The sequence below is a fragment of the Anguilla anguilla genome, chromosome 4 (genome assembly GCF_013347855.1).
Source record: "Anguilla anguilla isolate fAngAng1 chromosome 4, fAngAng1.pri, whole genome shotgun sequence".
NCBI classification, from domain to species: domain Eukaryota; kingdom Metazoa; phylum Chordata; class Actinopteri; order Anguilliformes; family Anguillidae; genus Anguilla; species Anguilla anguilla.
In genome coordinates this window covers 55,041,418-55,055,477 of record NC_049204.1, presented here as the reverse complement: position 1 = coordinate 55,055,477, position 14,060 = coordinate 55,041,418, and the positions used below count along the sequence as shown (strand labels likewise).

General features: G+C 49.2%; 1 protein-coding gene across 9 annotated transcripts in view; it reads left to right on the top strand.

Moving 5' to 3' along the window:
- cdc14ab (cell division cycle 14Ab) overlaps positions 1-14,060 on the top strand; it is a 49,342-nt gene that overhangs the window by 8,854 nt on the left and 26,428 nt on the right. For all 9 annotated transcript variants that reach the window (XM_035414021.1, XM_035414018.1, XM_035414017.1 and 6 more), the window contains exons 4-5: positions 1,048-1,140; positions 5,425-5,504. In XM_035414021.1, the coding sequence (XP_035269912.1) occupies positions 1,048-1,140; positions 5,425-5,504 (173 nt within the window). The remainder of the gene's footprint in view (positions 1-1,047; positions 1,141-5,424; positions 5,505-14,060) is intronic.

Below are 14,060 nucleotides of genomic sequence, written 5' to 3'. Positions count from 1 at the left end.
GTTACTTGGCGTTTGAATGGCTGCAAATTTGTATGGTCTAAATCTGAGAGGTCACAAATCTGTATCACAGGTTAAGGTCCTTGCATTGAGGGCTGGGTGGTCACGCTTCGTGTATCAGCTCTGTCTTTATCACCCATGAGTGACGTGCCAGGGAACCCAAACCGATCCGCTTGTACACAGATCTTGGAGGCGCTGTGCCCGTGCGCAGTGCCTGTCGGAGTGCGTTCCCTCCCGCTGTGCACGGCACACAGGTCGCAGCGAGAGAAGGCTCGCACGTCTCCAGGTGGTTTCGCAGGGTTTGATTTATACATTTTTTTGAAAAAGGCAGCCCTGTGGCGTGTGTCGCTGCTTCGGCATGCCTGCGCGCCGAGCGAACCCCCCCCCCCCCCCACCCCCCCCAGGCCGCGATGCCGAACGTGCTTGTCCCGGGTCGCAGCTGCTCCCCGAGCGCAGCGCGCAGCCGCGGGCTCCGGAGCGGAGCGGCCGCGGCAGGTGAGAAGCCGCAGCATCTGTCTGTTTTGCGCGAAGCCCAGCTGTTGGCGTGCCAGATGCGCGTTCGAACCCCCGAGTGCAGCATAACAACGCGCTTCCTGCATCGGCACGGTGTTTATCCCAAGCTCCAGGAGTTAACCCAGTGCTGGCGTGGCCCCGCCCATGATTCAGAACTCTACCCCCCATGTCATGGAACATTAACCACTGTTGCTGATGTGATTGCTGATGGGCTTTCTACCCTTTTTCTGCGTGGTAGAGATAAACTAGTTGTTTTGTCGATGAAACTCATCAAACTGAACAAAGTAACCAAGGAGTGTGGAAGTGTCTAATATCAACATGTTCATGTGATGAAATGTGATAAGGGATGGTTTGTGCTGTTATTTCATGTCTAATATAAACATGTTCATGTGATGAAACGCGATAAGGGATGGTTTGTGCTGTTATTTCATGTCTAATATAAACATGCTAATGTTATGAAATGTGAGAGGGGTGGTTTGTGCTGTCATTTCTGTGCTGTGTATTGATTCATATTTCATCTTGCATTGATGTCTGCAGTCCTTTACACTGACCCGAAAGAGGATTGTTCACTACACCAGCTTCGATCAGCGGAAGAGGGCTAACGCCGCTGTTTTAATTGGTGCCTATGCTGTAAGTATATTCAGATTCTCTCTCTCTCTCTCTCTCATTACAATATTACATTATTTCCCACTGTATTTACACACACTACACATTCTGTATTGAGCTGAGAACTGGGAGTCTTTGCTGAAGGGAAGTCTCAGTTTCAGACTCATTTCCCTGGCGCGCTGCTTGGAAAGTGTACGCGTAGCACCGCGTGAGTTTGTGCCAGCGTTCCGCCCCCCCCCCCCCCCCCCTTCCCGGGGCCCCAGAGAAACGGAGAGAAGGCACTGACAAGTGACTAATGGCCCTCGCTGTTGTGTGGCCACAATGGCCCCGTCCTTGAGGACCCGAACGCCGGCAGTTTCTCGTTGCGCCGAACCCATTCATTCGGCCCTCTGCCGCGGTGTAGGGGGGCCACGTCAGTCCCAGGTATGAGTTACACTGACCGTGAGAACAGGGCCTTATTATGCTGGGGTTTACCCATAGTGCTGTTTACCGGGGGCTGCGTGGGATTTTGCGCCGTTGTGAGGTCAGGTCAGCGGCCTGGCCGCCAGGGCAGCGATGTGACACCGTTTCAAGGACAGTGAGCGTAGAGGACGCCGCTGACCCGTCGGACGGCGAAATGCATTATTTTAGCAAAATCGTACCGCGCCCGCGGACGCGATGTGGGTCAGCGGCTCGTTCGCGGCTCTGTTTGCCCCCAGGGAGGCTAGTTTAGCGGGAGAGAGATTTAAAGGTCAGGACCCTCTGTCTCCCCTCTCTAATGTGGTGCGTGAGTACTCCCCTCCCCCTTTTTTACTGACACTGATTATTCCCTCTGTGTTCTAGAAACACTAATGTATGTGTTGACGTACTGCAGGGAAAGTACTTTTCTCTGTTGTAGATTGAAGGGGTGGGGGGGTTGTGCTCCCTTAGAGGATGGTGCAGATTTTGCCACCATTCTAAAGTGAAATGACAGGCTTTACCTGCAGGATGAAGGAGAGGGGAAAGAGGGGGATTGGGGAGAGAGAAAAGAGAAATTCTGGTGCGTTTTTCCTGGATTGTAGTCCATAGTCCATTTTTTTACATTTTACATATTTTTATTATTATTAGTGTTATTATTTATTTATTTAACATTTTAAGTAGGCAAAGTAGAAAAAAGCAGATGCTCTTATTCAGAGTGACTTACATTCTTTTAATAACATGCAGTGAATTTATGCAGCTCTGTATTTACTGGAGTAATGTAGGTTAAGTACCCTTTTCAAGGGTACTACAGTAGTCCCCCACCTGGCTATAGCGTAGTTCATGCTGTAATTGGTAGTGTGCTCCAGTAGAAAAGGCCCTTGAGTTGATATTGTACAACCCGAGGACAGCAGGCCGTGGAGACTCGCCTCCGTGTTGGCTGAGTGCGCGTCAGGGCTGGGTATCTGGACGGAGCTGAATGGCGGACCCTGTGTGGCAGGCCTGCGTTAGTTTGCATGTGCATTTGCACATCAGATGAGCGCGTGACGGTGCCTGCGTTAAGCTCCTTACGTCCTGCCGGCCTCTCCGGCCCGCGCCCTCCTGCTGTGGCCCCCGCGGCTCTGAGCGTCTGGCCAGGATCAGCGTCTGGGGCTCTCGGTGACAGCACCAGCCCTGGATCAGCACCACCTCCTCCTCTTCCATCACCCCCTCTGCCTCTATCACCTCCTCCCCCTCCATCACCCCCATCCCCTCTATCACCTCCTCCCCCTCCCCCCTCCATCACCTCCTCCCCCTCCATCACCCCCATCCCCTCTATCACCTCCTCCCCCTCTCCCTCTCCATCACCTCCTCCCCGTCCCCCTCCATCACCCCCATCCCCTCTATCACCTCCTCCCCCTCCCCCCTTCATCACCCCAACCCCTTCTATCACCTCCTCCCCATCCCCCTCCGTCACTGCCTCCCCCTCCATCACCCCCACCCCCACCATTGCCCCCACCCCAGGAGCGGGTTCGGGGTCTAGCCGGGTTGTTTATGGTTCAGAGCAAGGTTAGAGTAATTTATGAAGTCTGGCCTGTTCTGGCCTGGCTTTCCATACTACGGTACTCAAACTACTTATTCCACCTCCTTACCACCATGTGTTAACATGCCTTCTTCTCTCACCCAAACACATTCTTTTTGAGAGAGCGTTATAACTGTTATAAACTATAAATATAGTTTATAACTGTGAACCTGGGCTGCTGCATTATTGGAAATATAATATATCCAATTATATTTTTTTCAACCCAAATGAGGTGGGGGAGGGCTTTGGAAGTCACTGGAGTGGAAGCCCAGCCTTGTCTCTGTCTAATCAAGCGCACATTCGACCGACCCCCTCCCCCCCCCCCCCCCCCCAGGCTGCCTCACTGCCGAGCGCAGTCCCTGCAGAACGAGTCGCCGATCAATCAATGGGGCTTAACCACCCATATTTATTAACCAAGGCAAACGTTAGCGCAGCGCTTTCTGTTACGGTCCTGTTCTGTGGCGCGCTGTCCTGGAATGGAGGAGCTTGTTTGTGTTCTGGGTGGTTTTGGGGGGGGGGGCGGTGGTGGGCTGCTGTTTAATAAAGAGAGAAAGTGCTGAGGTGAGCAGCCGCAGTCCATTACTCCCCTCTCCCCGTCTCTGCTCTGAGTGGGGCCCGTATCGATTCGGTCTGGTCGGTGGGGGGTCGTCGTGGAGCGGGGTGGTCCCTTCCACAGGCCCGCGTATCGGTGCGCACACACGCCGCCTCGTCGCTACGAGCGGCCTTATTGCCCAGAAGCGAGATTATTTCGGTCAGGTTGAACGGGTCGCGCGTTTTCCTGCCGGGGGGGTGGTGAAGCGTCCACAGACGCGCGTTCGGTGCGTATCCCTCCACCGGCGGGCGAATAACACGCGGCGACTCAGCAGGACCTAATTGTGCGCCCGGTTGAATATTTCATGAGGGGGACGCGGGCGGAACAAAGGCCCGGCGAAGGGAAGCGATCCTCACGCGCCGCTTCCCTGCGGTTGGCCTCGGCCCGCGGGCGCCGTCGGGAGACGCCCCGGCACGCTTCCAAGATCGGGAGGAGGCCTTCCGACAGCCGCTTAACAAACTGCGCTCATTAACACGATGGGGGCGCTAAGATGAGCGCGCTGCTGTCACGTGCCCTATTAGAACAGCAGCAGAATGGGCCCATATGAATGCCACAGAAAGATGTTTCATATGAGTGCTCTATTTTCATTCTCCGTCCTTTCTTTGTACTTTCATTCACAAGTTCTTTGATGAATAGCGGTTATATTAATGTCAGTGCTTACTAGTAATTCTCAGCAATGGGTTTCGTTTGTTGAAATATGATTAGTTTAACATTTGTGTATCAGTCAAGGTGCTGCACCTGGATGGTGCTCATGTTGTGGAATGTGTTCTGATGCTGTGTGGGTGTGTTTGGATGGGCGGAATGCTAAAGCTCAATGAAGCCGCCCATGTGGTCGGTGTGTGTGGCGGTTCTGATGCTAATATAGCCTCTGAAGGCCTGAAGCTCTCTTTCTTCACCTTTGTGCATTTCATGACCCGACCACACCCCTCTTTATGTCAGGCCTCAGTGTGTTCGGTGCTATTTCTGGATTCATAAAGGTAACCTTCTGCAAGGTGTGTAAAGGCTTGGAACAGAGAGAGGCTTCAGCAGCTGGGTGAGCCCTGAGCCTCTAGCTGCGTTCAAACGAGAATGTGTGTGTGTGTGTCTGTCTGTCTGTCTGTCTGTGTGTGAGTGTGTGAGTGTGTGTGTGTGTGTGTGTGTGAGTGAGTGACCTTTCTGTTTTTTCCAGGCCCATTGTGCTGTGTCAAGTCCAAGCAGTCCTAGAATAGCCTCTTTGTGCTGAGGCAGGAGATCTCATGTCCACCGCACATTCTTTCTCCCTTCTGTCCGAAGAGCTGGAGGACACAGGCCCTGGAGTTTACTCATTAGTGTGTGTGCCTGTGTGTGCGCGTGTGTGTGTGTGTGTGCGTGTGCCTGGGTGAGTGAGTGTATATATGTGTGGGTGTATCTGTGTGGGCACGTGTGTGAATGTGAGCGGCTGCAACATTACACCCCTGCACACCTCTGAGGGGTATTGCGGAACTGACCCAGGCGCAGATGAGCACAGCCTGACCTTTTAGCCAAATTCCTGACTGTTCCTTTGCCGCTGGTCAGACAGGGGAAGAGGTGTGCGTTTCCATCGACCCGCACGTGCCGGGTGCAAGACGAGCCCAGGGGCGGGGCGGGACGGGACGGGGCGGGGCGGGGCGGGGGGGATTTAATGCCGGCCTTCCGAGCTTTGCCTGTCCGAGCAGGAAGTGCGGCTCAGCGAGGCGGTGCTAATGCCTGCTGTCTATTCCAGGTCATCTACTTAAAGAAGAGCCCAGAGGAGGCCTACCGAGCGCTCATCTCCGGCTCCAACGCGTCCTACCTGCCCTTCCGGTAAGAGCGCCGCCCTGCCTTCGGACAAGGCCTCCCAGCTGCGGCTGCCTCCTGTCTGCGATCACTGCGTGCGTGTGCTGAAGCATACAGGCTGAAGTGTAGGTCCAAAGCCCTTTAAGGGTGCATCCAGAGCCCTTTAAGTGTGCATCCAGGGCCCTTTAAGTGTGCATTTGGACCCCTTTAAGGGTGCACTCAGAGCCCTTTAAGTGTGCATACAGAGCCATTTAAGTGTGCTTCTGCACTGTCTTAAAGGAAGGAGTCTAATAATGCATTTCCCTGTGAGGTGTTGAGAGGCTGAGTTTGCGGGTGGACTCTCCCTGCCCTGTTTGTCTCTGCCTCCTCAGAGCTGGGATTACTCGGTGCGTTTGTGTCATCCGAAACTCTGACCCCTTCAGATTTCTGGAGCCCTGTAATTACCCACTGATGCTACCTGAGAACAAATATGCTACCTGACACACGACAGGGCTGTTCTGAGCCCTGCCCTGGACTCTACTTATTATTATCTCCACTCTGCCCGAGTGTGTACGTGCCTGCTTTCAGTGCTTAAGTATGTGTGTGTGTGTGTGTGTGTGTGTGTGTGTGCGCGCACCTACGTGCATGTGTGAATGTGCGTGGTTTTCAGTTACTGTTTGTTTATGTGCATGCATGGTTTGTACGTTTGTCTGGAAGATCACTTGTGTACCATATTTCTTCCCTCCCATTACTGATGTTATTAACTTAAGGCCAGCATGAACCCACTGGAGAAAGCGCTGTCTGCCAGTTGGCTACTTTAATGTTATGAAAACAAGGTCATCGTGAGGATTCTTGTCCAGCAACCGGTGCCTAATTATTTGATTTATTTGTTTATCACATGCCACCCCTTTCTTTCTGTGCGTGACATCAACGTAATCGGATTTCGTGTGACATAGAGCACGTGTCCCTGTTGTGGATCCGGGGATATTTAATAGGATTGAACTACATTTGAAAAAAATGTAGATTGAATAAAGAAAACGGTCAGCTCGGCTGGTTCATTTCTATCTCTGTGTGTTGCGTGTTTACATCATAACATCTGTGCGCATCTGTCTGCTCAGGAGATGCTGTTAGAATAGATTATCTCACCAGTTGCTGAAATCAATCCCTTTTTTTTTGGGGGGGGGGGGGTTTAGTGTGGTGGGGTCAAGCGTTTGAACTCATCTGTGTGCGTGCGAGTATGCATGTGTGTGCGTGTGTGTGTATTTGTGTGCGTGTGTGTGTGTCAGCTCAGGCGTACCCTGGGGCACAGCAGCGCAGTGCTCAGATAATCCTGTCGACCATAGGGTTGCTGGTTCCAGTTTATAGACTCCGTAGCGGGGCTCATGCACTCTGTGGTGGGATGTATATTCTGGCTGTGGACGCGGGCTATAGAAGGTGTGTGCGGCGTGCGTTGGGGAAGGAACTGAGTTGAACCGGGAAGCAGATGGGGCAGCTGGAGCTGGAGCGCCTGCCCTGCGTCCCCAGGAAAAGTGATGTCATTGTCCTTCCACACTTCCTGCCTTCCATTAACAGTGAATGAGGGGGGATGTGTAAAGCGCTCTATTGGCCTTCTGTGCGCGTGTGTACGTTTGTATGCAGTCCTGCTGGGGCCGTCGGCAGTGATGGTGTGTTGTATTGTACTGTAGCGTGTGTAATGCAGGGGGTTGCCGGGTCACAGGGTGGATGCTGGTGTCTGGAAAGAGTGAAGAAGAGCGCTGCCAGTGTGGAGAAGAGCGAAGTCTTTCAGCAGGCTGCCGCTAATGAACGAGTCATGCGCTGCCTCGGCAGGTGCTGCTGCGTAGTCGCCCCCCGTCCGCCGCAGGGTCATGTTGGTTTACATGTTGCCCCATCCCAGCACTTTTTGGTAATTTGTATTTGTCCTAATACTGTAGCTTATTCTTCTGCCTGGTTGGCTTTGCAGAGGTTAGGTCTGAATAGTGTTCACTGTGTGAACTAAACTGTGTTCTTGGCTACAAAATAAGTATTGTGTCTTACTGAACCTGTGTTTAGTAGTTGTCTATGACCATGAAATGCACTTTTTGTACGTCGTTTTTGATAAAAGCGTCTGCCAAATAAATGTGATGTAATGTGATGTCATCATTCCCGCCTGGAGCGAGCCTCGGCGCGGAGGCCAGTTCCTCTGGGGGGTGAAGACGTGTTCAGAGAATTTCCCTCCCTTGCAGTTTATGCTAACAGACTTTCCGAGGTTTTCTGATAAAGTTTTATTTCGCTTCAGCTAAAAACGACGAACGGACAGACCTGCTGTAAGCCGGCCGTTATGAGCCGCTGGTGGTCTCCGTGCGCCTCTCTGCCTGCTGGGGTGCGTTTTAGGCGTGGGCTCGGCACACCTCAACGGCACTTCCGCCTCGGGCCGCTCGCCACACTGACCCAGAAATAGATCAGCTGAGCCGATTTACCCCGTGTGGGGTGAGGTTATGGGTGGTGAGGCACGCACACATGCATACACGCGATGCCACAGGTCACATCCTCTGCTCCACTTTCGTGTCCAGCCCTGTGGCCCGATATCGATGGTGCGCAGTTTATTTCTGAATTTTGCGGCGACGTTACGAAGAGGAATATGGACGGTCCTTCTCTCGTGCTGAGTGAGCCCGTTAGAGGATAATGGAGGAGAGTAAACTCAAACGATTAGCCTGGCCATTAAAGGGGCATTCTCACGCGGGCCCACTATGGATAAACGCCGGGCAGTGCTGAGCCCTGAACACAACGCTGGCCGGTAGAATACTTTAATGGCGGATTTACTCCTCATTCGCGGAGAGTTTAAAACGTCAGTCAATCGGTGTGAGGCGTGAGGGGGCGGACCAGCTCCTGTTGCCATGGCCCCCAGTGCGTTTCCTTCAAAAAGCCTTCATTGTTCATTTTACACCAGCAGAGCAAAGTGGGTACAGTGCGCTTTCTCAAAGATGGATTTATGTAAAACCATACAATCCACTGTTAAAGCCATTTAGATCTTGTCTGATCTGCCATGCTTTTAGAGGGCATTGAATGGTGATATAAACCATTAGTACACTTGATATGACCATTGGAAATCTCATTCTTTGCTTTAAAATCTAAAATCTTTCCGTCTGTGATTATCATCCTTTGTGTGTGCCTGTACAGTACTTTGTGTGTGCCTGTAACACCGGGCAGCTCAACAGACATTCAAGTCTTCAGATATAGCATGACAGTCAGTCATAGTAAGCATCAGCTTTCTGTTGTGGGTATCACTGATAGCTTCTGTTGGAAACCAGCCTGACCGCCTTTTGTAGCAGGTCCTCTTGAGTAATATCAGGTGCATTTCTAGAACAGCCTTTATAGCCATCTGAACCCAGGTTAAATGCCCACCCCCTGCCTCCACTCCCCCCGGCTATATTTTCTTCTCTGAGACCATCCTCACATTCCAGAAAGGAGGCGCTAGTGAGTTCTCAGACTATGGTCACATAGAGGGGGGTGGAGGATTTCACCATACCTAAGCATGGGACACTGATCATGGAAAAATACAACAGATTTCATTTTTCTGTCAAGATGTGTATTTTAGTTGATGCTTAAGTAAGAAATTGAGTTTTCCTATAAAGCTTGGTGGGTTCTGATCTACAGGCCTACTTACCTACTTGCAGACCCCACTCTACTGCCTGTGTGGGTGATCATGGTTCATATTTGAATTACGGTGGTCTGGCCTGTCCACATTCAAGCCCGTAGTGGTACTTCCAGTTCCTGTTGACAGGTGTTTCTTCACAAAATACAACATGTATACACTTATATTTACATCAGTAACCAAGCCTGTTTGATTCTATGCTTGTGTGTGTGTGTGTGTGTGTGTGTGCACGCGTGTGTACATGCATATGTACTTACAATAAAAGATTTATGAGGTGGCAACAGTTTTTGAAGGGTAAATATAATTAGGTAGCAGTTGAGAAATGTTTTAATCTTTTTCATCACAAGGCTTCCTTTACAATGGAACCAAACAAATGCAACCAGCAGTGATTGCATAACAAGGTGACAACATAAAGGAATGTTTGCTTCACTGTTTTTTTTCAGTCCAGTCCTATTGCTGTAGTATTTTAAATATTGATTTCTCACATTTACTAGAACATACTTTTAATATTCTTAAAAGGAGTCACACAAACGTATTGTCCACAGCTGTTCTAGCATTGCAGCTCATATGTGTGGTGCTCATAACATTCTGGCCACATTGATCTTGGATTGCGCAGTTTAGTTGCGATTTCAGATTGTGTAAGGCTCTGGGCTGGAAGTTTTCTCACACCAGAATGTCGAAAAGCCCAATTCTTCAGCTGCTCTGTCACACTGTCACATTCACCAGCCACATTTTTCACCGGTGTGCTGTCATATTCTCAATATTCCAGCTGCTTGCGATAATTTCAAATGACTCGTGGTACAGCGTAAGCTGCAAGTGTAATTTGTCTTTGCGCAATACGGTACCGTGAAAAAGTTTTTGTTATTTCTGTTTCTGTTATTGCATGTTTGTCACACTGAATGGGTTCAGATCTTTAGACAAAACGTAATACGAGACAATGGGAACCTGAGTAAAAGCAGAACACGTTTTGAAATTATTATTTCATTTATTTAACGAGTTATCAAACACCCATATTCTTGTAATAGTTTGAGACCTGAGAATTTTCTCCAGTTTACTGTCGATGCTCAGTGCGTATGTCTTCAAGTGATAGTGATAATGTTGGAGAATGACTGGAAGCTAAAAGGACCAAAATGAACTAGCTCCTGTAAGTTATATCACCCTGTTAAATTGAGAAATCTGTGCTAACCTGCGGCCGGTCATGTTCCTAATAATTCCTGGGCTGGGAGCGGTGTGCCAGATACCTGACAAGCTGAACACCAGAGATTGATTTTCTACGCAAAAGTGTGCTTTTAATTAATGCATTACCATTCATGCATTAACTTGCTTTCGGTTATATGGATTTTTACAACCCTCCAGCCCTTCTCCCTGGAATAGGTAGGTTGTTCCTCTAGTCATTAGACCGGGCTCCATTTAGGAGTGCTGTAATAATGGAATGTATTTTTCACGGGCATATGCAAGTGAAAACTGGCCAGTGTGTGAAGCGATCTGTTCTATTCTTGGACGAGGTTTGCTTAATTATGCATTTGGACACCGTGATACGTGTGCTTCAGATCTGCTCTCCAGCTCCTGGTGCCTGCCATGGGTGACAGAACACTGTCGTCAGCCTTATTGCTTTTGATTTTTTTATTGATTATTTATGGTTTGATGTTCATCATCAGTAACTAATATGCTGAAGATGTTCACATTTTACCTAAACGGCTGTATCAGTCACAATTTATTAGAAAAAAGAAAAAGAGCCAGATGAACTTCCTGTGACCCCCCAAAGCCCGGATTCTGTTGCAGTGGTTGCTAGAGGCTCGTCTACACACAAGCGGACTGAGAAACAGCTTGTGTACTGAACACTACTGCGTAGGACGGTGTGGGTTGGAGTAAGGAGGCAGGTCAGCTGATGTAAGATTACTGGGCAAGCCTCAGCATGTCCGTCCTTTATTATGGCTTCTTTAAGAAAGGAATCAAACGTAACCGGTCAAATAGCAACGCTGGCACATAGCCACTCGCACGGCTCATTTCCTTCATGCATGCTCACCTGTTCATTGACCTTTGACCCTTGACCTTCGACGGCAAACTTTTTCAGCTGGTCTCATATTCCCGTTAGTAAGACCTTATCAGATTGGTAAACACCGAATCACCTGCTGTTTTTCTGTAATCTGAACTAACCAGCCTTCGACTTTAGAGATTCCCAGCCTGCTTCAGTTTCCATAGTAATGGTTTGTCTTTAATTTCCCTGTCAAATGTGTGAATCTTCCTTTGGCTCCTGCTTGATGCAGTGTATAAATGGTTTTGTGTTGACATCTGTCTGAGCCATGAGCATTTAAAGACCCGAAGCCCTGAAGTTCTCGTTGGTGTCTAATAAACACCGTGACAGCTGTGTAATTTGTTATGCTGGAGCACGCTCTGTAGCGCGCGTCTATTTCTGAACGACTCGTTTCAGTTTTGAATATTTTAATAGAACGGGACGGGAAGCATTGCCAATGCCGCGTAATAGCGAAAGAGAAAGGAATGCAGAGGCTTTGTCCGAACGGTGCCCTGGGTTGCTCCTCTGTTCCCTCTCTCTCTCTCTCTCTCTCTCTCTCTCTCTCTCTCTCTCTCTCTCTCTCTCTCTCTCACTCTCTCTCTCTCTCTCTGGCTCTCTCTCTGGTGCTCTCTCTCTCTCTCTCTCTCCCCCTCTCTCTGGTCTTTGGATTAAATGAGGCCTTGTCACCACAGAGTTTCTCTTCTCTTCTCTGCCTGTGCACTGTGTGGCGGGGAACAGGCCCTCCTTTGTCCGTTTGCATACGGGGCGTCAATCAGATGTAAAAAAGCGAGCGTTTATGTAATATTTCCTAATGGATCCAGAAAGAAAGCGGGAGCGGACTGTCAGGAAGTCGTCATAATGAGTGGTTGTGAGTGCAGAGCCGTCGGAGGAAGCTCGGCACCGAGCATATTTCATTTCTGTTCCCACCAGACTTTTCACACAGCCAAAGCAATTTCTAGCATTCAGCATTATTTGTGTTGGCTTTGCCCTCGTCTGAATGACATTATTGAGTAAATTGTACATGTGGAGGAGCTGACACCTTTCACGTACCGCTCCGCAGCAGCATTTGTAAAGGCTGAATGGGCCGTTTAGGATCAGGGTGCAGCGTCTGATTTACTCAGTGGGTTAATTGGGCAATTCACCGCTGCAGCTGATGAAATGAATTCAGAATGTTATGTGGAATCTTTAAAAAAAATTTGCTTTGGATTATGTTGTCATACCATTTCAGACATAATACACTGAATACTGTGAGATGGAGGGGCGTTGAGATGTTTACCATTGCAGTCGGTTCTTTCCCTGAATCCAGCGGGTCAGCTTTTGTTGTCCTGTTAGGGGCAAGCTTTAAGTCAAAAGAAACAATGATGCCTCCTTCCTCTCTTAAATTTTCGCCTTTTGTGAGCTTGCTTTTGTGTCTAAAATGGTATGAAGTCCTTGGGTGACCGTTTACCTAGAGATATGACTGAAATGCTTGTGTAAAGAGGTTGGGTTGTTGTTTCATACTATTCAATAAATTAACTTGCTTCTCACTCACAGCAGGGCAATCACTTTGTATTGTGTTTTTTTGTTTTGTCATGTTTTGGATAATTGGCAGCTCCTGGAATTCTTTAATCAGTGAGGTTATGAGTGACGCACTTGAACCCTTTTCACAGAAAACAAGATTCTGTTTTCTTGCGGGACAACACATCAGAATTCACCTCGGTGGCACCTAATTCAGCTTTTTCTGGGGATTTCAAAGACAGACGTCTCAAAGAAGCTTCTGGAAACTATCTTCTTCTTTTAAGCAATATAAAGGAGGAAGAAGCAGACCACATTACTGGGTGTCCGAGCCCTTGCTAATCCTGTCTATGGAACCCCTGGTAGTATTAAGATCTAATAAAAAGGCTAATTAAAATAAGTTGGGAGCGGTAAACACCCTCTGACTCCCAGGCCTGCAGTGCTGTCCTCTTAACCTCTCAGCAGTGTCATAATTAGCGATGGATAATCAGTAGTTCTTTAGTCTAATTGAGTCTCAGGCTGTCTTATATGGCCTGAAATAGCTATGAAGGAAACGGTCTATTTCTTGCCTGTCCGTCTTAATCCAGGCTCTGCTTTTATGCTGCTCTGATGATGTAGTGACTGATTGCAGTTCTTTAGCCTTGCTCGTAGTGGTTTATTATACGTAGTGCTTGCTTTAGATTAGACAGTGGGAAAATGGCGTTAATGGTGTGGCCGAGGCATGTTTCTGAAGTCCTTGTGTGTCGGCACCAAGACTTCTGTTGGCTGTAGATTTATGTGATGTGACTTACACGTTTGCATTGTACACATTGAAATATTTGTCATTGAGTGAGGAAATCGTAGCCGCATAGAGAAAGCAATAAACACTCCAGTGATATGAGCATGTCGGGGATAGGCTCGTTATGGAAGCCATCCATCATAATAAACGAGACTGTCGTCAGTCCCAGCTCTCCCTGGCCTCAGAGAGCACGTTTCAGATCTGCTTCTCTAGCTGGGATCGAAGCAGCCCCAGTGGGGTCCGCATCGCGTCTGATCCTGGCCCTGGTGGGCCGACATGCACAGCACGCTCCCCTCTGCACTGCAGCCTGCTTTCTCCTAAGGGTTCCTCCTATAGGCCTTATGGGAAGCCTCCTAAGGGTCCCTCCCATTGGCCTAACGGAAAGCCTTTTCCTTGCCACAGTCATCCTGGGCTTTTAGGAGGCATATGCTGTGATGTACACTGCGACTCGTTTCGTAAAAATACCTTATAAATAGATTTTGATTTATCATTTTTTTGTCCTGTTCTTATTTAGAGTTCAGGTGCTGTTTTCCCTCTCTTTTGCCTGACGTCATTAGTCCCAGGAATGCTGATGCCTCCATTCCTTCAGTTTGAACCTTTCTGTAGTTTGAGTGCCCTTGAGCACGCAGTGTTCTGTCCTGTTCCTCCGGCTCTCTGTCCCCACTGACTGCCGGGCTGCTGGCCCAC